The 23,974-nt window shown below is 36.7% G+C and overlaps 1 protein-coding gene across 1 annotated transcript in view; it reads left to right on the top strand.

Annotated features, from left to right (window-relative positions):
• Positions 1–23,974, top strand: part of DIS1 (Actin-like ATPase superfamily protein) — a 124,016-nt gene that overhangs the window by 23,983 nt on the left and 76,059 nt on the right. The window contains exons 2-4 of the mRNA XM_089822670.1: positions 14,086–14,320; positions 14,433–14,657; positions 16,043–16,189. Of these exons, the coding sequence (XP_089678796.1) occupies positions 14,086–14,320; positions 14,433–14,657; positions 16,043–16,189 (607 nt within the window). The remainder of the gene's footprint in view (positions 1–14,085; positions 14,321–14,432; positions 14,658–16,042; positions 16,190–23,974) is intronic.

Raw genomic sequence — 23,974 nt, 5'->3', positions numbered from 1 at the left:
TCATGTAGATGTCTGTGAACTTGATGAACACTCCATCAGTCTCCAATTTGTATGCGAAACATGGAATAAGGCATCAACTCACCACATCTTACGTCCCTCAGCAAAAAGGTGTTATTGAGTAGGGAAACCGCACAATCATCAAGATGGCTTGGTTCATCAAGATGGCTTGGTCTGTGTTGGAGCACAAAAATGATCCAAAGAAACTTTGGGCTGAAAAAATTTACTTTGTAGTCTATCTTCTGAACCGGTTTCCCACATAGGTCATTAAGAAGATGATCACAGAGGAAGCCTTGTTTGGAAGGAAGCCTAAAATTAGTCATTTGGAGGTCTTTGGCTCTATTGCTTATGCTTGGATTCTAGATTCTGAGCACACAAAATTAGATTCCAAGAGCCAGAGATTGATGTTCACAGGCTATACTGATGATCGCAAAGCTTATTGATGGATAAGTGTGGACGGTGATCACCTTGTATTTAGTTGTGATGTTGTATTGGAAGAATAATGTGGGTCCTTTCAGCTCTCTTCTCCTATTTTGAGCTCTGAGGATAAGCCTCTAAAGACTCAAGATTTGGGTATTTGTCTCCCTTTAGGTCCACTTGATGGGGAGGATTCATATGACTTTGACTCTAGAGTTGTGAAGTTTTTGAGGCATGATATTGTGCGACTCGAGTTTCCGTAGGAAAAGTTTGATGCACATCCATATGACTTTGTTCAAGGGCCCCCAAGTGATGCTAATACTCCTGATTAGATGTAGGTGCTTTTACTCTCTGACCTAAATGGTTGGCAAAAACCATTGGTGATCTTCATGATGATGAACTTATTGAGGGTTGATCAACTAGGCACAAGAGCAAGTAGGACGTAGTTAACTTTGATCTTATGGCCAATATTCATAGTGTTTATGAGACAAGCTAAGAAAGTTGAACTCCATAGTCTTCTTACAAACAACACTTGGGACTTGTCCAATCTTCCACTTGGGAAGAAACCCATTGGCTGCAAATGGGTACATAAAGTCAAGTATGAGGATGATGGAACTCTTGATAAATACAAGTCTAGCTTGGTAGCCAAAGGGTTTTCACATAAAGAAGGTATTGACTATGAGGAGACATTTACCCCCACAGCCAAAATGAGTACAATTTGTCTAGTCCTTGCTATTCCAACCTAGTTTCGATGGAAAGCTTGTCAAATCGATGTCGAGAGTCCATTCCTCAATGGTGAGTTATAGGAAGAAGTCTATATGACGTAGCCTCTTGGTTTAAAGTTGCTGACCTAGAACATGAGGTATGCAGAGTAGTTAAAGCACTCTATGGTCTCAAATAGGTTCTTCAGGTTTGGTACCTAAAAATTGATAAGTAAATAGTTATTAAGGCTTCTACAAGAGTACTTCTGATCGCAATGTGTATGTTAAGAATATAGGTGGTGATAATCTTCTTGTCATCTCTGTTGATGACCTATTTAACACTGGTACTGCAACGCATTTGATCAGGCAAATTAAATAGAATTTGTGTTGGATATTGGGGAGATTATCGGTTGGAATTGTTGCTGTATGGGATGTTGTCATTTGGGTTTTGTCATTGATGTCAACATATGTTCATATATTTGAGTGATGGGTTGGAAAAACTATGATTCTAGATGTTAAATGTGGTTGGATAGAGTAATAAGACATTCCTGAATATGCGAGATTGGATATATGTTTCAGAGTGAGTGTAGACCTTATGACTATGGTCGCAAAGCTTTATCTGTTGATTTGTTAGAGTTGCAATTGTTTTGGTGAAGATTGGTTGAAGGCCCGTCACAGGGAATTATGTTAGAGATGGTTGTTGTGTTTTGAGTATAAGTTGGTTGCAAGCTGGATTCTTGTTATGCGAGTATAATGCATGGTAGCAGACTTGGATTAGAGTATGTTATAGGATTTGGGATTCACTTGAGTCATGTTGTGTTGGTCACTAGCATGTGACATTTGGATAATTCCTTTTGGGAGTTGACTGAATGGTGTAGAATGTATTAAGGATTGGCTAGTGTTGATTATGGATCATGGCGTGCATGTTGATGTTTGTAATTGTTATACACTTGTAATAGGTAGCATGTGTACCTTAGCATTGGTTGATATAATTATTTGTGCATTGGAGAAGTCCTAACAGGCTGACTTAATTGCTTGTTGTAACTTGTATTAAGGAAAGTGATTTTTATGTTGTAAAGAGAGATGTATGGAATGAATACATGTGAGCCTTGATCCTAGATATGAGAGCAGAGCTGAAGGTTGGTATGCTTTGGTAAAGGTATGAGTGGAATTTGTGATTATTCCTTGTGTACTTCATTGTAAGTGTAAAGGCAATCAGTTGTCATCAGTCGGTTCACTAAAGGTGGATTAACCTTCTCTTTTTGGACAATGAGTCCTCTTGAAGGTGACTTTAACCTCCACCCGTGGAGTAGTGTAACTTGTATAAAGGAAAGTGATTTTTATATTGTAAAGAGAGACGTATGGAATGAATACATGTGAGCCTTGATGTTGGATATGAGAGCAGAGTTGAAGGTTGGTATGCTTTGGTAAAGGTATGAGTGGAATTTGTGATCATTCCTTGTGTACTTCATTGTAAGTGTAAAGGCAATGAATTGTCATCAGTCGGTTCACTAAAGGTGGATTAACCTTCTCTTTTTGGACAATGAGTCCTCTTGAAGGTGACTTTCACCTACACCCGTGGAGTAGTGTGCTTAGGTAGTGAGCCTTTTGTTCTCATCAACTACTAATAGGGTTGTGAACTTTTTAAAAGGGGTTCTTTCCTTTAACAAGGATTGATGTACTAGATGTATTGTATCGACTCCTAACAGGAACATTATTATACTAGTGCATGATCTTGTGGGTATTATCCCCACTGGGTTTTTTCCCTTAACAAGGATTTCCTTGAGAACAAAAATCTTGTGCCTTGTGGAGTTGGCTTATATCTTGTTCATCTTTTTTTGCACTGCTATATCTTTCATTCGTGATTTGATTGAAAAGTTTGAAGTTTATAAATATCGAACACAACTGATTTGCCCCCCTTCTCTTCCCACCCCCTCCAAGTTGTATTGTGTGGATTATTATTCTTGATAATTTGTTTCAAAGCTTGTGGTCCTCTTGGAGAAGGAAGCTTAACCGCTTGATGAGATCTAGAATGGGAAGTTATAGGAAAGAAAATTAAAAGTTTGATGGTGTGAACTATGACAACTGGAAGAACAAGATAAGGAATCATTTGATCTGCTTAGGGATTGAATACTGGTTGATTGCAAAGAACAGGGAAGTTATCAAGACATAAGATGAATTGAAATCTAGTACAAAGGCCAAAGAGGAAGATTTTTTTTGCAATATGGTTGCTAGAGAAGCTTTAATCAGTGCACTGTCAGAGGTAGAGTTTACAATGCTTAAAGAGCTTGATTCTGCTCATGAGATTTGGGAAAAGTTGGAAGCACTATATGAAGGAGACAAATACACCAAGTAGGCTAAATTACAGATTTGAAAGCAAAGTTGGAAAGCATGAAGACGCAAGAAGACAAGGCTATCAAACCATATGTTTAGAGAATAACAGAGGTTGTTACTGTGATCAGGAATTCAATAGGAGTTACTACTGAAGATGAGATCAATGCAAAGATCTTGAGATCCTTGACACTAGCATATGATAACAAGATCTTGGCAATAGAGAAGATCGTACCACTCACAAAAGATTTCACAAGGTATACTTTCACTGGTATGTTATCTTCATTTGAAACCTCTAAATTACAAGGTGCTTTACCTAAAGTTGAATCTATGTTTGAGGCTATTGGTCATAAGGATAAGAAGATGCTAATAAACAATGTAAGTTCTAGTAAAAGTGGCAAACATGCACATCTTGGGGAATATGCTAAGGATTGGGAAAAGATAGAAGAAGAAGAAAGGAAATTAGAGGAACTTGAAGTAATGGTCACTAAAAGAGAACACAGAGGTAAAGGGAAATATGAAGGCAAGTTACCTTTGATGTGTTTTTCATGTAATGAGATAGGTCATTTTACTTCTAGATGTCTTACCAGAGTTCCAAAATATTAGGATAGGTCATTTTGCTTCTAGATGTCTTACCAGAGTTCCAAAATATTAGGATAAACCATGTAAGTCCAAATATCGTAAGGAATATTATTATGCTAGTGAGGATGGCTATGATAACGAATCTAAGACGAGTAAAAATGAGATTATTTTTGTTGCTATCAAAGATGAAAATCTTGTGAATGAAGAAAGAGCTTTGGTTTCACATGTGGAAAGAAATAAGAATGGATTATAGATAGTGGATGTTTTCATCATATGATAGACGATAAAGATAAATCTGTACAACTTAACAAGTATGATGGCAGTGTTGTCAAATTTTGAGACAATACTCCTTGTTTGAAGAGGTTCTATAACTCTTGATGGTAAAAGTAATATTGATGATGTATTGTTTGTTGAAGGAGGAAAGCATAATCTATTGAGTGTTGGACAATTTGTTGAAAAAGGCTATCATATGCAATTTAAGGATGGCAAATGCACAATCAAAGATCAATCAGAAAACATGATCACATCAGCTACAGAGACGAGATAATGTGTTTCAATTGAATCCATAAGAAGTGAGTTGTTTTGTTTTGAAGATAGATGACAATTGGTTATGGCATAAGTGGTTTTGTTATGTGAATTTTGATAAAATGGTGAATATTAGTAACACTAATGCTGTTAAAGATTTGCCAAAAATAGTGAAGCCTACTGACATAATGTGTAAAGAATGTGTTGTGGGAAAGTAGATCAGGAATAGCTTTCAGAGAAAGACTTATTCTTCTAAAGGAAGATTGGATCTGGTTCATACAGATTGTTGTGGTCCTACAAAGACAAGCTGATACCATGGTGAGAAATATTTCATACTCTTTGTTGATGATTATTCTAGGATGATGTGGGTTGCTTTTCTTAAAGAGAAATATGAGGCATTTGATAAGTTCAAGATTTACAAGGAAAAAGTTGAGAATGCATCAGGTTTGAAGATTAAGTGTTTAAGATCAGATAGAGGTGGAGAATTTATATCAGATAGATTTAATGCATATTGTGAAGAATGTGGGATGTAGAGGCAAACATCTGCACCTAGGACTTCAGAGCATGATGGATCAGCACAGAGGAGGAACATAACTATTGTTGACACTGCAAGAACAATGATGCTTGAAGGAAAGGTACCACAGATTCATTGGAGGGAAGTTGCTACTACAATAGTCTATACATTGAATAGACTTTAGGTTAGACATGGCATTGGTAAGACTTTATATGAGTTATGGTTTGGTCATGTAACTTCAGTTAAGTATCTCAAAATATCTGGTAGTAAATGTTATATCGGAAGAGATGGCGAGATAGGCAAATTTGATCCTAGAAGTGATGAAGGGATATTTCATGGTTACTCTACTAAGAGTAAGGTATATAGATGTTATAATTTCAGACTGAGAAAGAAAATTGAGAGTGCTAATGTGAAGATTGATGAGAGACTTCAGGTATAGAAAAGAGTATATGATTATGATTCAAATAATAAAGGGGATCAAGCACCACAAATCAGAATCAAAATCAAAATTAGGAATAGGAACCAAAACAATTCTTTGAGATTGATAATGGGATTCAAGTATGTTTTGAAGAGCCAAGAGAAACTCCTAGAACTTCGAGACATTTTTCACTGGATCATTCTGAAGATCAAATTATTGTTGATGCAAATATAGGTGTGATGACAAGAGGTAAGATAAGAAATGAATAATGTTTGATTAATGAGTAGAGCCCAAGACTACTGATGAAGCTTTTATTAAGGCAATGCAGGAATAATTAGATCAGATTGAGAAGACTAACACTTGGGAATTGGTTTCTAGACCTAAGAATAAGAATGTTAGAGGAACTAAATGGGTTTTCAAAAATATGATGATAGAGCTTGGTGAAGTTTAAGGAAGAAAGGAAGACTTGTTTGTAAAGGTTATTCACAACAAGAATTTATTGGTTTTGATTAAACATTTGCTCTTGTGGCTAGACTTAAAGCAGCTAGATTGTTTTTGGCATATGCAACTCATAAGGATTTTGAGGTTTATCAAATGGATGTTAAATCTGCATTCTTGAATGACGAGTTTGAAGAAGTTTACACAACTTGACGGATTTTCTTTGATTGATCAAGAAGACATGGTATGCAAATTAAAGAAAGCTTTGCATGGATTGAAACAAACACCAAGGGTTTGGTATGCTAGATTGGACAAGTATTTTTTACATCTTGGTTTCAAGAAAGGTAGTGCAGGCAGTAATTATACTTAAGGACTAACTCTAATTGTATCATGATTATTGGAGCATTTGTTGATGCTATGATATTTGGTGGAAATGATGAAATGAGTAACAAGTTTGCTGATGAGATGAAAGATGAATTTGAAATGTCAATGATAGGGGAAATGAATTTTTTCTTAGGATTGCAGATCCTTCATATTAAAGATGAAACTTTTATATCTCAAACTAATTACCTTAAGGATTTATTGAAAAAGTTTGGAATGCAAAACTGTAAGCCAATAGGAACACCTATGGTTACAAGTTGCAATCGATCTTCTATTGATGATTCACGTTATACATTTCAAACAAGGTACAAGTCAATGATTGGTGGACTACAATATCTAACTCAAATAAGACCAGATATATCTAATGCAATTGGAATTGTTACAAGATTTCAAGCAGAACCTAAAGATAATCCTTTGGCACCTGTGGAGAGAATCTTTAGATATTTGAAAGGAACATTTGATTTGTGGTATGATAAATTTGATGATTTCACTTTGCATGCTTTTACTGATGTTGATTGGGCAGGAAGTGTGGATGATAAGAAAAGTAGAGGAGCCTTCTTTCTTGGTTTAGCAAGAACATGATTCTATATCTCAGTCTACTGTTGAATCAAAATATGGTGCTGTTGCAAATAATTGTACTTAGTATGGATGAAAAAAATGTTGAAGAATATTGGGATTGTTATTGACGAGCCTATTTTTATTCACTGTAATAACGCAAGTATAGTTAACATGTCAAAGAATTTAGTATTGCATTAAAAAACAAAGCATATATTAATCAAGTATCACTTTTTGAGAGAGAAAGTTGCATAGAAAGAAGTGAAGTTGGAATATGTAAACACAAAGGAATAGATAGCAAACATTTTCACAAAGCCTTTGCCCAACGAAACCATTGAGTATCTCAGAGGTGTGATGGCCCCGACTTGCGAGAACTAAATGATACGGGAATGCATTAGTCTAGAAGTTATCAGAGCATTATCATACATCTAGACTTGATGCAAGCTTGGTGTTGCTCCTCAGGGGGAGTAGTTACTGTGGTCAGAGCTAAGCTTAGAGGTCTTTGGATTAATTTAAGGTAGGAAGATTTGGTGAATAAAGCAAATGGTATGTTATGTGGCACTTGATCTGCCTTTGGTTGCACCTAATAGCAAGTATGTTGCTTGCATTCGAGGAATTGCAGAGAGCTATGTCAGAAGGATAAATTATTTCAGTGTTTGAAATTTTAGGCACCCTTTGTCATTGATGTTAAAGGGGGAGAGTGTATGTGAAAAGTCTCTTACCGTTTTAGTGGGAGTTTCTGTTGAGGATATTCAGAAAGTTGTAATAAGAGGATACTTTTGGATTGATGTTTTTTCCACATATGTTGCCATCAATGCCAAAGGGGGAGACTGTTGGATATTGGAGAGATTATTGGCTGAATTTTTGTTGTATGGGATGTTGACATTCGGGTTTTGTCACTGATGTCAAATATGGTCACATGTTTCATTAATGAGTTGAACAAATTATGATTTTGGATGTTACAAGTAGTTGGACAGAGTAGTACGGTCAGTGTATGACATTCCTTAATAAGCGATCTTGTATATATGTTTCAAAGTGAGTATAGAGCTTATGTCTATAGTTGTAAAGCTTATTCTATTGATCTATGGGAGTTATAGTTGTTTTGGTGAAGGCTAGTAATAGGGAATTATGTCAGAGATGGTTACTGTGTTTTGAGTATAAGTTGGTTGTGAGGTGGAATCTTAGTATGCAAGCATAATGCATGCTAGAAGACTTGTATTAGAGTATGTTATGGGATTTGGTATTCACTTGAGTTGTGCTATGTTGGTTGCTAATGTGTGGCATTTGGATATTTTCTTTTGGGAGCCAACTAGATGGTGTATCGTGAATTAAGGATTGGCAAGTGTTGACTATGGATCATGACGTGTGTTTTGATGTTTGTAATTGTTATACATGTGTAATAGGTATTGTGTGTTCCTTAGCATTGGTTGATGTAATTATTTGTGCATTGGGGAAGTCCTAACAAGTTGACCTAATTGCTTGTTTTAACTTGTATAAAGGAAAGTAATTCCTTTGTTAGAAAAAGAAAGATGTACAAAATGAATGCATGTGAGCCTTGATGCTGGATATCAGGGCTTGCTGAAGGTTGGTCAAATGCTTTGATAGAGGTATGAATGGAATCTGTGATCATTCCCTGTGTACTTCATTCGAATTATAAAGGCAATTGAGTTTTCATAAACTAGTCACTAAAGGTTGATTTAATCATCTCTTTTTCAGACACATGGCTTTAACTTCCACCCTTTGAGCAGTGTGCTTAGGCAGTGAGCCTTTTGTTCTTATTAACCCCTAACAGGATTGTAAACCTTTTAACAACGGTTTTGTCCTTTAACAAGGATAGATGTACTAGATGTTCAATATTGACTTCTCATAGGGTTAGGTCTTCTAACAGGGACAATATTATATTGGTTCATGATCTTGTGGGTATCATCCCCACTGGATTTTTTTCCCTTAACAAGGGTTTCCTCAAGAACGAAAATCTTGTGTCTCACGATGTTGGCTTATATTTTGTTCATCTTGTTTTGCATTGCTATATCTTTCATTGGTGATTTGATTGAAAAGTATAAAGTGTATAAATATAGCACTCAATTGATTCAACTCCCTCCTCTCCTCTCTCAGTTGTGTTGTGTAGATTGTTATTCCTAACAATTTGTGCTAGTCATTTAATATGAAAAAATTGGGACACTTGCATTATTGTCTCAGTGTAGATGTTTGGCAGTGGATGCTCAGATTTTTATTTCTAACTCAAAGTATGTTGAGTTTGCTAAATAAGTTTCAAATGTATGATTGCAATCTTGCATCTATACCTATGGAGAAAGGGATGAAATCTTTAGCCAAATTTGATTCACCTATGGTGAATGAATCGATGTTTAGGCAACTAGTTGGAAGCCCCATCTGTCTCACCACCATTGGACCTCACCTTAGTTGCTGTTGAGTTACATCTCTCACTTAATGACAACTCCAAAAGTTGAACATTGGGTTGCAACAAAGCATGTGCTGAGATATATGAAGGGCACTCTTGACTTTGACATTCTGCACAGTAGAATCAATGATCCTAGGCTTATTGGTTTTATAGACTCAGATTGGATAGGTTTTGTTGATGACAAAGCATCTACTTCTAGGCATGTCTTTGGTTTGGGCATAGGTCCAGTCACATGGACCAATAGGAAGCAACATATAGTAGCTCTTTCCTCGACCGGAGTAGAATATCGTGGAATTGTTAGTTAACTTATGAAGTAGTTTGGGTTTCAAAGATGCTCTTTGACTTGCAAATCTCACAAGTGGGTCCTTCACCCTTGTACTATGACAATCAAGGGTCCTAAAACTAGCTAAAAATCCAATCTCCCAAGAGCAGACAAAACGATCATTGTCATTTCATTCGCAAGGTTGTAGATCATAGATTAGTATAGTTACAATATGTTACAATTAAAGGTTAGAGTGCATACATCCTCACCTATCTCTTAGCTTGGAAGAGTTTGTAAAATTTAGGGAGCAACTTGGTGTAGTTGATAGGATGACCATTAAGGGAGGGTATTAAAGTAATGTTTGATTATTTAATTGTCATTTATTGTATTTTAATAGGTTTTAGTTTTCTTTAGATTGTTTCTAATTTTGTTTGGTTTACGATTGTTTCTTTTAAAAACATAGTGCTTTAATTGGTTATAAATGTAACCTTTAGTTCCATTATTCAAACATCCAATTACCATAATTGAAATATCCCAAATGGATATTTGCTTTGCTGCCGCTATAATGTTTAATTATATAAATTATATTTTCATGTAGATTTTTCTTTGATCTTATAGAGCTAGACAAAAGTTGCAAAAGAATGTTGTTTCTTTTTAGTATTTTTCAGAATATAGGTATTGCAATGAATAAATAACAGTAACTGATAAAATAGAAGTAATAGAAATCATATGCAGCAATACATACTAATCTGGAAATGATTCTCAAACCGTACCAGTAGAGTCTGATTTATTTCAGAATAGTACCAATATAGATGTGCTTCAAACAAGGTTGACGCCATCTGAAGATGGAAACCAACTACAGCCAAACAAGTTCAAATGATAAAGCCCAAGCTGCTGCAGTAAAACAACTCCAGTTTGTTGCAAATAAACACCCCAGAATTCCTCACGTGAGCTGCTATAAGGAAATGCCAGGTTGAACCAAAGTGGCCGCCTTCCCTAAAAATTCATTGCCTGCAAAGTGTGACTGCAATACTAGAAATCGATCCTCTGCATTGATCAAACTATATGCATAAGAACCTTTGAATCTGATCTTGTTGAGGGCTACATCCCAACAAATCTGCTCTTAGCACTAGGGTTTGCATCCTAGGTGAGGAATGCTCTTCCAAAGCAATGGTGTCCAAAATAGGTTGACAAAATGATAAAAGATACTCACCTTTAGGTTACCATCTCCTTATGTCCGCTCTCCAAAGAAAATCAAACCCTAAAGAGGATTTCATTTGAACTTTATAATTTAACATTATTTTCCCTAATAAAGGCATCCAAATAGAAAGAAATCATTACTTTATTAATGACACATAGCTCCAAGCATCAAATAAGTCCCAACAAGTGATAATCAAATAATAGAGACTGAGCTCTTTCGAGCGAGCTATCACACATAGGCAAATCGATCCAAATGGAGCCAAAAAACTCCTTATTACTCCAAAATGGCTAAACACTTAGCCTTATTTAAATTATTAAAATGCTAACTTAGGAGAATATTTAAATATATTAAAATATTTCCCAAGTAGCCAAGGAACAACCCAAACACCTCCAAGACATGAAACTGAGTTTGTCATCTGTCTATGACTAATGCCGAATAACTTGGGCCAACACGCAGTGTCACCCTCAAATCTAGGAATACTCTTAAAAAATAGGGAACACACCCAGATCTCCTAAAATTGATACCAGGGGTGATTTCATAAAACCTCAACTTTGGAAAATGTCACAACCTCCTAACAGGTAGGAATCTCCTCCTAAGATCAAGGAACAGCCTCCTAAAATCAAAGAATTGCTCTCAATTGATCTACTACTACCTGAAATACCAAATCCGGACACTGAAAACCCTGACTAAGTCCCTGATTACCACTGCTAGCCTATGAGACTCCATAATAGGCTAACTTTCATGTCATTGCTAGACAGAGCTAAAGAGGGGACATGACAATAATAGCTACTTGATCGCAAATGTCTTATATATTTTTTAAATGATATTGCAAAGACATCTCGTCCATGATGATCGAGAACATATTTTTAAGCAAGAAGCCTTGCCTTTATTTGACATCTCATGCAGATTTGGTAGGTGTTTCCAAATCTTTGGAAGCATTTCTTCAATGATTAATAATTCAATGAGCATAAATGATTGACAATTATGCTTATTGAATGTGTCTTGGACTTTACATGCAATTATTTGCTAGGTGTCTATATCGAGGGTAATCTGATCAAGGCACTTGCATTTGAAGATCGTGAGCATCCTTTGTTTCTAGGTGTTTTAATTTTTGGCCAGTGAACCATTGGCTGTCTTTCGGCATGATGTTGGTTATGAAGCCATCCCTCCCACAAACCTAATTCATGAAAAACGAACAAAATTGTTTTTGAAAACTCAAATGAAAACTTGTGCCCTAGCTGTTACAAACTGTAGGCATCGTGAAGTTCACAATTTTATCGAAAAATCATTAAAAAGAGCAGAATAAAATCCCCAAAAATTCATGCTCATTTGCTTGATAATTGATGCTAGGAGATTAGATTGTTTCAAAATTCTGAGTCCTCCTTTGAATGTTCATGTAAGTCTTAAAGTTTAAACATTAGGAATCATAACTTCGAGAGAACCTCAAGGGCTTGCTGTTGATGTCCACTTCATTTTGTTTCTGAGTGGAAGATGCATGCCTTGATCAAATGCTTGCACCAGCTTCCTAACATCACCTGAGTTCAATCCTTGGCACTATGGAGACTGACTAAGGTCATTTGATGGCTCGCCAACCCAGCATGTGTTAGTGCAATGTTTGCATTCAGAATGAACATTCTCATTGACATGGGGAATTCTCTAACTGCAAAGAACGGGGGGCACTTCACTAAAGCAAATGCACCTTTCTTGCTTGCTAACAGTAAAACTTCAATTTTGTTGCCTCTTTGACTGGGCAAAAAGAGTTTGTCTACATGATGGTGATAGATTAACGTTGTCAGCATATGAGGGATCTAATGTGTTCTTTAATCAACTACTGAGCAAGGCCTAATCATTAATCGTGTCTTTGTTGTACTTAATTCTATACAGGGCTAAGCAACATAATTGTAAATCAAACTAATAATTATTGGGCATTTCAAATTATATGGACAGCTTATCTTGGTTCAGTGTACGCACTCAACCTTTGAGACTTGTTAATAAACTTTTGAAGGTGCAGACTTTTACAATAAAAGGATGCATAACCATTTAGAGGAATATTAATTCAACTGCAGTTTACACGAAGGTAAATTTGTACATTTCTTTGTTTGTGGCTGATTGCAGATTGGTGTGAGAGTTATAACAATTGTGAGAATGCATTGTTTCCTAGTTTGTTACATGAAGGCAACTGTAATATAGAATTCATGCAAGTCATTGACAAGGGCCTCTGTCAGCTGTATCAACATCATGTGTTTTCTATGAGAAAATGAAGAACCGTTTTTAGGCATGCAATTCTGATTGCTTCCAGCATTTAACATAGATATTTTTGTTCGATATAAATAAAATCCTCTTTATTTCTCTCCACGGTTGGCAGAATTTCAGGCTAGTTGAAATTAAATATAAAGTATAGATATTTCAGGTGAACTAGGAATTCAATCTTGAATCAACTAACTGGGATTTGTATCATCAATATGCAAATACATTGGGCAACAGTATCAAACTTAGTGTTCAACGTGTTGAATATGTAAAACAGCCTGTATGTGGAGAACAATTAATGATACTAGTCTGCAGAAAATTTGAGTAGTTAGATTAGCTGGCAGCATGTTTCTTGATACCCGATTCTTTGATCTTATTTATAATATTATCCAACAGGTGTAACAATTTGGAAAGTCCTACAATTACAACCAACCTTTTTATAATAACTTGATGAGCCTGAGGGATTTCAGTCTTTCAAGGATTCTTAGCATTGTAATCAATATTTGCATTAATTTTAATGATCATAGAGGACAACATTGCTCAGCCAGTCAATTCTGCAATACAAAATCGCTGTCTAATTCATTTTTCTTGCTCGCTCAAGGATACATTAAAGAATCAATCTCAGATTCTCATGCCTAAATACAAATCCCAAAGTGATATGAAGCACAATATTTTAAAAATTTAAAGAATGTAATGCATGGCAGGAATTTGGGTTTTGACACATGGTTGCAAGTAATTCTATCGAAGAATGATTTGCACAGTTTTTCCATACAATCCTTTTTAGTAAGTCTTCCTGCTAGTATTTCATTTTTGGTTGTAAAAAATAGGTTTTTATAATGTTATTTATTTGTTCATGAATGTGGACTTCACTAATACCTGTGATCATACAATTTGATGTTTTTGATCATATACATAAATGGTACAGAATTTAGGGAATATGGGAACAGTGCTATTATTGCCATGTCTGATGACATTAGATTCCGAACCAGACAAATAATATACAATGTTATTAATGTGATAAAAATGATTTTTTTTTTCACTCATGGTCAAGATAAGATGAGAATCTTTTAATCACTATGATTATCATTTTGTTTCAGTTACACAAAGATGGGTTTTGCTGGCAATGTGGAACCATGCTTCATCATCCCTACGGTTGTGGCAGTGAATGAATCATTTTTAAGTCAGTCTAGAGGCTCTGGAAAGGGAAGCTGGTTAGCACAACACAATGCAGGTGTCATGGCAGATCTTGATTTTTTTATTGGCGATGAAGCGTTGTCCCGATCTCATTCTAGCAATACATACAATCTCAGTTATCCTATACGCCATGGTCAGGTATAATTTTTTTGGAATGCTTTATATGTTTCTTTATTTTTGGGTTAGGGTAGCAGTTTATGATGATTGTACTTACCCTCTAATTTAGTTGGCTTGATCCTTATCAATATAGGTAGAAAACTGGGATGCTATGGAAAGATTCTGGCAGCAGTGTATATTCAATTATTTGCGATGTGATCCTGAGGATCACTATTTCCTCTTGACTGAGAGTCCTCTGACTGCTCCAGAAAATCGTGAATATACAGGAGAAATAATGTTCGAAACATTTAATGTTCCAGGTCTTTATATTGCTGTGCAGGCTGTACTTGCTCTGGCTGCGGGGTATACAACTTCTAAGGTAAATAGTTCCATTCAATTTTTGTTTCCTTTGCTTAGTGAAACACTGAAAACAGAAAATCATATTTGATGATTATAAAGTTGCCATAAATCAGAAATCACTCGTTTCCCAATGGATCTGATGTCAACGAATTTAAAACCATCACTTGTGTCACTGAGATAGTGCAGAAAGCAAAGGGGAAGCAATTACTACCTAAACCATACATGGTCCAGGGAGGATCTGATGCCCTATTAATTTTTCTTTCTGGCTTGCCTTATTATTACCGTTAACATTTTCATGTGGTAATGTATGCTTGGTTTCTGTCATGGTGAGTTTTTCTCTAATAAAGATATTTATTTAGGGCTCATTACCGATAGTTTTGTAAGTGTAACATGAGGGTTCATTGGGACCATTTTTATGTGCCCATTTGTGAGAAACTTTGTTGATCCATAATAACTATTCCACATGCTAGAGACAAAAGAGCTAAATGAGAAAAATGAATGAAATAGTCTCTTTGTGGAGTAAAGCGTGTTTTGATCAAAGGAGTTCTTATGCACAAGTCTGAAGGCAGCACCAATGATGTCTTAAGTTTTGCAAATTTTTCAGTTTTCCAAGGGGAAAGAAAGAACTTCAAATCTTATTTCTCCAAAAATCTGTAGTTTTTGTTATTTGAGCTCAGGTGTACTATTCTGCTGAGGAATGAAGGCTCAAAGGCGTTCAGCAGTTCCTGCATCTCCGCTACCGCCCAGATGTGAGTGAGCTGATCATGGGGTAGTTTGCCCTGCCTTACCTCGTTTTGTACCCATTCCTCTTGTGTCACTGCAGGTGGACTGGATCTTTCGTGGATGGCTTTGGACCTGGTGTTCTTGCTTATTATCTACAACCCCATTGTCTTAAGAACACAAATTGTTGTCATTTGATTTAGCATATATCTTCCCATCAACTATTAATGCATACTAGAATCAAATTACATCTTTTTAAAATTTGTTTCAAAATTATTTATAAATAGGGCTAGAGTCATATTACATCTCTTTTTAATTGAAAGAATAGTCATTGTGATAAATCTCAGGCCAAAGCCTAAAGTAGAATAGTCTTTGTTAACACTCATTTACAAAGTCCTACAAGCCCAACACGTTTTCTGGACTTTTTTTTTTTTTTTTAGGTATGTGTGATTGGAATTGTAAATGTTTTGTTATTGTTTGTTTACTACATCCTGATTAACCTGCTACAATTCCGAGGCTGTGAAGTTTTGCCATTTATTATGTGAAGTTGCCTTATGGATATACTTTTCTGAAATAATTTGTTTTCTTACAATGTTAGTGAACTTCCTTGATATCATTCATTTTCCTACAACATTTTTCAATTGACTTTAACATTCTAATCATATTTACTTTCTTTCTTGTCAGTGTGAAATGACTGGAGTGGTGGTTGATGCTGGAGATGGGGCCACACATGTTGTACCTGTAGCAGAGGGGTATGTGATTGGAAGCAGCATCAAGTCAATTCCTATTGCTGGAAGAGACCTTACTTCATTTGTTCAACAACTCATGCGGGTACTGAGAGTCTTGAAAGTTTTTTTTTTTAAAATTGTTTTGTATGACTATGATCTATAGGTAGAAAAAATACTCGAGAGATACTCTTAGAAATGAAATATAACTCCTGATTATTGTGTCTTCACAGCAGACTTCCATTTATCCTTGCATATGCTGTCAAATTCATGCATATGCTGTCAAATTCATGCATATTCATGGTCACATGAAAGAGGAGTGCTGTATACATTTATTCCTTAGAACAATACACAGATCAGACCAACTACTATAAGTGTTGACTACTGTTTTGAGATTTTGTGCTTTATTCCTGTAAAGATACACACATACTTGTTCTTCATAGCCAATTTCTTTTTCTACTTGTGCGTGTTGTCAAATTCATGCACATATATGGTCATATGAAAGGGGAGGATTATATCTATGTATTCCTTATAACAACACAGACATTAAACCGAAAAAACTGAGTCTTCACTTTCATGCTAGAGCACATTCACATAGGAGCTGGTTACAACATCCCGAGGAAGGAAATGATTTTCACTCTTTTGGAAGTGGAAACCAAAAATCACTTACATTTCTCATTTTTAATGTACTAACAATTATAAGATTGAGGTTGTAGTGTCCCCAAAATTTGGCAAAATAAATAAATAAAATTTATTATTCTAAAATAGTCCAAATAAGTTAAAATTAAAAGGATGACTTTATTTTAATTAATCTAATTAAAAAGTGACTAAAATTAAATATATTATAAAGTCACCTTAGTTATTAGAGTCCAGCTTATTGCAGAAGTTACTTCATGTGGAAAAGTCTGGAAGGTTCATCAAATCAGTTCATTTACTTCAAAGGAGTGAATCTTCAGAGGTGAAGCTAAAAAAGCTTTCACTATTGAGATTATCTGCAACTTCTTTAGAAGACAAGTCTGTAAGATTGGAACATTGCTTCACAGTTTCAGACATAAAGTATTTGGCCGCTATTTCTTATTTATGAAATACATTTATTATATCCTGAATAATATCGGCTGGGAATATGTAAAAATAATTGCTGTAAACTTTTGCCCTAAATAAGTCTGTGGTTTGTTTGTTGTCAGGCAACTGTAGAAAGACTTTGGGATTATTAACATTTCGAGATTATTGCTTGACAAATAACATGGGTCCCCATTCTTGACTTAGGCCTTTCCCATGAAATTCAGCTCTATCGAAGTGAAATGCTTAAACAGAAAAATAATATCATGTTGTGAGTTTTAATATGATGCCGTGGGTCATAGCATTATAAGCATTTGTAGATGGCGATCATGCCTTAAATAATACTTTTGTTAGTTGATTGGGTAAGTATGATAAAACAATTGTTTCAAAATGTTGTTAGTTGCCAGCAGTTGGCAGACTTAACCAATTGCGGAGCATTATTTGTATGAAGGTCGGAACAATTCAGATTGTTGTTCATTGCACAAGAATACTATGCTATGAAAGATATATCATTTTGCCATTTGTTGCACTTTTTTATTTTGTGATATATTTGGGTGTTCTTGTTATGTCATCAGGGATCTATGGTTATTCATGACTGTTTGAATGATTACTATGCGTTGTACGGAATAATACATTTAGAGTTAGGCAGTTAACATTTTTGTGCCATGGCCTAAGCTTGAATCTGGAGGTCCTAGGAAGTGATAATAGGTAGGATGGTGGCATAATGGGTCACACTTCCGACCAACAAGTAGTAGTAACTGATAGTAACGTTGAGAACAATAACAAAGTGACCTGAGAAAGCTAGTTGACACAAGATTTGGTTCAGGCATGGGATGGTCAGTTTACGAGTACATGTTGCAAGAGGCTTGGGAGAGAGCTGTCCCGACTAACACAGTACGCGCTGAACTCACAGTGAGTGCTCCTATGTATGATCTTCTGGGTAGCCTTCCAAGATTGTTAGCTCGTACATTGTTGGAAATCCAAGAACAACGTGAAACAAGAGAGAAAGAATACTGCAAACAACAAATATTACAACGGTGTGAAGAGAGGAATCAAAGGAAGGAGGAATCACACAACACAAGTAGGCAATCCATCTCCGACAACTCCAATAACTAATTCCCCTTCTGCCAAATAAGGATAGAAGGCAAGGTATGCGGGATGAGACACAAACAAAAAGGAAGTAGAGGCTTCCATAAGGAGGTCCTTGCGAATCCTTTAACAGATTGGGAGGCAACAACGATGAAAACAATTAGGTAAAGAATTTGACCATAGTGATATTGGTAGAACGTTGAAGGTAGAACAAAACCCATGAGATAGGAGCGGGAAGAGATTGCAAGAGAACCACCACTCCCGAGTATTTCTTGGGTATAAGAAGGGTCAAACGCAGGTAGTTGGGAGGGTGACTTGGTACCAACCGAACCATCCTTACAGTCCGAGGAAGACAATTGCAAGGAAAGGAATCTTGGAGAGGTAGCGGATGTGTTTGAAAGTATCTTTTATGACATAGGAAATCTGGTTATTTCAGAGGAGCCAAGGATAGGGAGGACATAACTAGAAACTCTTGGGAGAAGGGAGTATCGATACTATGGGGGAGGTCACCAAGGTGTATAAGACAAATGTGGAAGGGACAAAAACTCACATGTGGCCGAAGGTGCAAGAGAAGCATGAGGATGCAAAGGAATAACCAATCCACTTGAATCTAACAACACAAAAGGTGTCAATCGTAGGAGAAAAATGGTGAACACCCCAGAGAAGCACAACCTTCCCAAATTTAGTGGGGACAGATCGAAGGACCCGAATCACCACTGTAAAACATGCATGACCATATGGGAGACAAACGGTCAAGATGACCACAACTATTTGGTGGAGGCCTTCTCGACTACCTTACAAGGAGTAGTCATTGACTTTTACACAGACCTACCAGTAGGTTCTAGAAGAACTTGGGATAATTTGAATCAATCATTTCAGACAAAATTCAAATTACTTCATGATGATGATGGAGTGGTAGTGAAAATTTGTAATAGCCTCCAAGGAAAAAATGAGACAGTACGACCCTACCATTGTAGGCTAAAGGAACTCATCGACAAGTTAGACAATCAAATGACATATGGCTTGAAGAAAAGATGTTCATTGAAAAACTAACTCCGTCGATTCAAAATAAATAATGGAGGCACCCCCATCCTCCTGTATAGAGGCTTCTAATCGGGCGATGGATATTGAGAGTCAGAAAAAGACATCTAAGGGGAAGAAGAAAATCAATGACAATGATAGTACAAATGCAGATAGTGAGGGGGGGTCTCGAACCATACAAATTCCTGGAAAGTGGATTTCACAATTCCATCTAGCATTTGTAATGCTGACACCATAGGCAAATTAATCCCTAAGATATGACAGGGTTGAACATCTTCAAACCTAGGTGGGGATCCACCACTGCAATCTTCTTTGTTGATCGAATTGGAGTCCTCCCTACCCGTCGAGAAACCTTCCTGGATTTCTCCTCCTTCAACCCTTGTCCGGTCTAGATTTTCTCCAGCATTACGCCAACTTCCTTCAATATCTAAGAGCTTAGGACAACCTCTTTCACAGAATCCTTAGCAACACTTGTACAACCATCAACTTTAGGGTGACCGAGTCAAATCATTCCCCCAAAACATTGTTTCTCTTGCCACTTTGAGCAACCTCTCCAATTTCCTCCTCATCTGGGTCTTTGGCCTTCCATTGTTTCTTCTTTTCTTTTTCTGATCTTTCCTTCTCAGCTTGCTGAGGGCATTTCTTTTCCCAATGGTCGACCTTCTTGAAATGGAAGCAAGTAAAGGGAACACCCTCATACTCCACCTGTTGGCCCCATTTGCCGAGTTTGCATATAATCTCCACAATAGAGGGCATACTGACATCTTGTATGACTCTCGACTCCCATACATATTCTAGCACATATGAGTCTTCTTATAGTAGTCGTCGTTGGGTTAATGAACAAAGCTTTCCAAACAAAATGGCCAGAACATTGAACATTTCTTCAAACCAATTTGGCAAAGGGAGACCCGACAACCTCATCCAGAGAAGCGTGGACAAATAAGGAGTTATTAATGTCCAACTTAGGCGAGCATTTTTTAAGGGCGAGATCAATTTTTTCCACCATCCAAGGGCCTCCACACAAAATCTTAGCCATGTCCTCACAAGAGAATGTGTAGAAGAGGAAACCTTTTGACATTGCATAAATCTTCACTTGCTCCTTCAGATCCCACTTGTTAGCATACACTCTAACGACGGTATTGGGCCTAGGATCCATAAACTTCCCAACCAATGTCAAGGCCATAAGAGCAATATTATGATCAACGATTGGATCAAGAACTGAAATCACTAACTTCCCTTATCACTCAAAAATATTATGAATCTGCGGAAATGAAGATTTCCCGGTAGGTCTAACTCTGAACTATGAAGTCCATGGGCGTGATATCTTTGAAGACTCTTGGGCCAGTCTTGGTTTACTCCTAGTACGTGGAAGACCTCCTCAACCTAGATCCAAGGGTTTGTCTCCCTCTTGGGTCCCCAACATATGGATCAGTCTAGTTGCCTTGGGCATCAACAATCCTTTTTGCACCTCCTGCAGCCCATGAGCCCACCTTTCCGCTTGTTGACCTTTCCACCTGCAACTTGGGTCATAGGGCCAATACATAGTTTTGCCTTGACCACCATTATAATTCTTTTCCATCCCGTCCCATATAAAATAATATAAAAATGAAATGGAAGAAATAAAACAATGAAACTTGGGGATGCACACCCCCCATAACTGCAAAGTACTTGGTGTAGGGACATGCTAGGGTTAGGTACTTGGAATACCTAAGTACCCCCACCTCTACCACTCCACAACCATGTCACCGTCGAGACTTTTTCGGAACTCAGGGATGCTTAGACGTTGTTGAGATGTCCAAGGAATTCCCAAGAGTCCCTCGATTGTCCTCGGGACGTCTTGGTGACCCCCTTCGACAACTGACGTCTAATGCATTAAAAATGTTTATTTTTTATTTTTTTGACTTTTATTTTTCTTAATTGGTTCTATTCAAACCCTAAAATATTGAAGGCCCCATTTTGGGCCCTTTAAGTCTTCTTAAGCCTAGTAAACTTGATTTCTATCTCACATTTTTTGTTACAGATGAAAGAAAAGAGTGAAAAGGGATGCAAAGAGTGATTTGCAAGTGAAAGAGGAGCAAGAAGATCAATAGAGAAGATTCATCAAGCACAAGGTAGGGTTTTCAGAATTTTTTTGCTTTGTTTTTATTTTTTTATTGTTATATCTAAAATTTAATGTTGAATGCCTTGTTGTTTCTTATTGAAAATATTTTTATTTTTGTTGTTTTGAAATTTCTTGTGTTTTGAATTTATAACTTATATATTTTTTTAAAATTTGAATTTCTAAATTAGCTGAAACTTCAAACTAGTTTCTTAACATTTAAAATAAAAATAAAAATTACTAATTAGGCTGAATTTTTTTCATTTTGTAAATCCAATTTTTTTTGCCTCTCATCGTCAAGAATATAGTGGAGATGAGATGGAAACTAATTCCAAAGTTGCAAGCCTATAAGAGTATAAACTTGAGCATGAGGCAAGTGACCATGGGGCTGATCTAGAAGCCCAATCTAGTTATGTTGCAGCAGGACCAGCTTCTTTAGATTGCCTCTCTTAGATTTTTGTACAATTGGCTAGGGGTCCTTGTGATCAAAAGTCTCCTAAAAAATAATTTGCAATAAGAGTATCAATTTTAACACCAAGAAGTGGTGGCACAAGAAAATGGAAATGCAATTTTTGTGGTGAAGAATGGTTTTGGAGCATTATTAGAGTTAATGCACACTTCTTTTTAGATAGGATATGATGTGAGTACATGTCTATTTTTGATAGATGTGACAAATGTCAATTATAGAATTGAGATATTTGGGTCATTCTTGATGATAGTACAGTTCTAGTGCCTAAGTCTTGTGCTGCTACACAAGAAATTCTATTTAGGCAATTGAACAATCACAAGGGCACATACTTCTCATATCATGCATCAAAGAACAGGGAATATGTCAGAATCAGCTTCGGGACCTCCATCCATTCAGAATTCAGCAAGGGAGGGCATCAAAAGGAAACACAAGGTAGGAAGTTCAAGTAATCCCATAGCTGATTCATTTAATGTACATGTGAAGGATCATTTAGATGATGCCATTGGTAGGTTCTTTGCCGATGACATACCATTCCATGTAGCTCGGTCTCCTTATTAGAGGGAGATGGTGTCCTTGGTGACGAATGGGGGGGTATCATTTTTGCCACTAGGTGGGCACAAATTGATGATCACGATTTTAGACAACCAATATAACAAGATCGATGTTTTGATGGAGCAAATGGAGGCATGTTGGATAGATTTTGGTTGCAACAAAATTATGGATGGGTGGACGAACATTAACAATCGTCCACTCATCACATCATGGTTACCTGCACAAAGGGCCCATACTTTCTAAGAGCTTTTGATTGTTTAAGGCATTACAAAGATGCTGATTTTCAGTTTCATGTCTTTAGGGGGGCTATTGAGGAGGTTGGGCTACGAAGTGTGGTCCAATTTGTGATAGATGCAACATGTGTACAGAGCTGCAAGGAAGCTTGTTGAGCCAACCTAAAGACATATTTGGTGGACTCCATGTTGTGTGTATGCCATGAACAATGCCCTCAAGGACATGTGGAAGATTAATTGAATTTGATGCAAGAGATGTGCAAATGTTTATCTACAACTACCACACTTCACATGCACTCTTCAGGAGCTTTGCAAAGGAGTTCTTGAACCCAATTGAGACTAGATATGCATTGCACTACATGCTCTTGGAGATAGTGCTTGAGTTGTAAGAGCCATTGTAACTGATAGTTATGAAACAAGAATGGAATTGGTGGGTTGTGGCCATGAGAGAGCAGGGGAAAAGGGTGAAAGAGACAATGAAGATTGATTAGGAAGGAGGAGTTCTTGAAATCAGTTGAGACTAGATATGCATTGTATTACATTCTCTTGAAGAGAATGCTTGAGTTGCAAGAGCCCGTGAACTAATGGTTATGACACAAGAATGGAATTGGTAGGCTGAGGCCATGACAAAGTAGGGAAGAGGGTGGAAGAAATAGTGAATAGTGATCAACTTTGGAGTAATGCAAAATACATAGTTAACATCATTACCTCGGTTTTCCAGGTGATCAAATATGGTCATGGGGAAACACCTACTTGGATAGGTATGAGTGCATCAATTGTATGCTTGGATGGATGAGGGTTGTCGTGTGAGATGAACCCTACTTAAGCTTTCTACAATGAACAAATTCAACCAATCATTCATTGTAGATGGGAGAAGATGAACAGTCCTTCAAAAAAGACTGCATATGCATGGAATCCTAAGTAGCACATGGCTAGACTTAGTAGAGTTACACCACTTCAAGATGATGAGGTGAAGGTAGGGTTTCTTAGGTGCATTGCTGAGATGTATGATGCTGATACTACTAGTGAGATTCACGTTGAGTGGACAAATTTTTTCACTCTTATTGGTAATTAGTAATTCAATAATCTTTATTTACTATTTAGTGTTAAGTAACTTTAGTTTTACTATTGAGTATGTTTATGACATTATGTCACTATGTTGAATGTTCAAAACTTCAATGGTTTTGGTTCATGATGAATTTAGAATTTTGTTATGTTGCGGTTTACTCGGATGCGACAAAGATGGATATCAGAACTATGGGACAAAAGCATCCAATTTTGTGGTGGAATTGCCATGGATTATAGAGGTCAAAGATTACCATACCAACCATTCGATTTCAATCTTAGGTC

The sequence above is a fragment of the Cupressus sempervirens genome, chromosome 3 (assembly GCF_028749045.1).
Source record: "Cupressus sempervirens isolate cs-2001-9-10 chromosome 3, ASM2874904v1, whole genome shotgun sequence".
Taxonomy (NCBI): Eukaryota; Viridiplantae; Streptophyta; class Pinopsida; order Cupressales; family Cupressaceae; genus Cupressus; species Cupressus sempervirens.
Note: the sequence above shows the minus strand (reverse complement) of the source record. Positions and strands in the feature narration are given on the sequence as shown.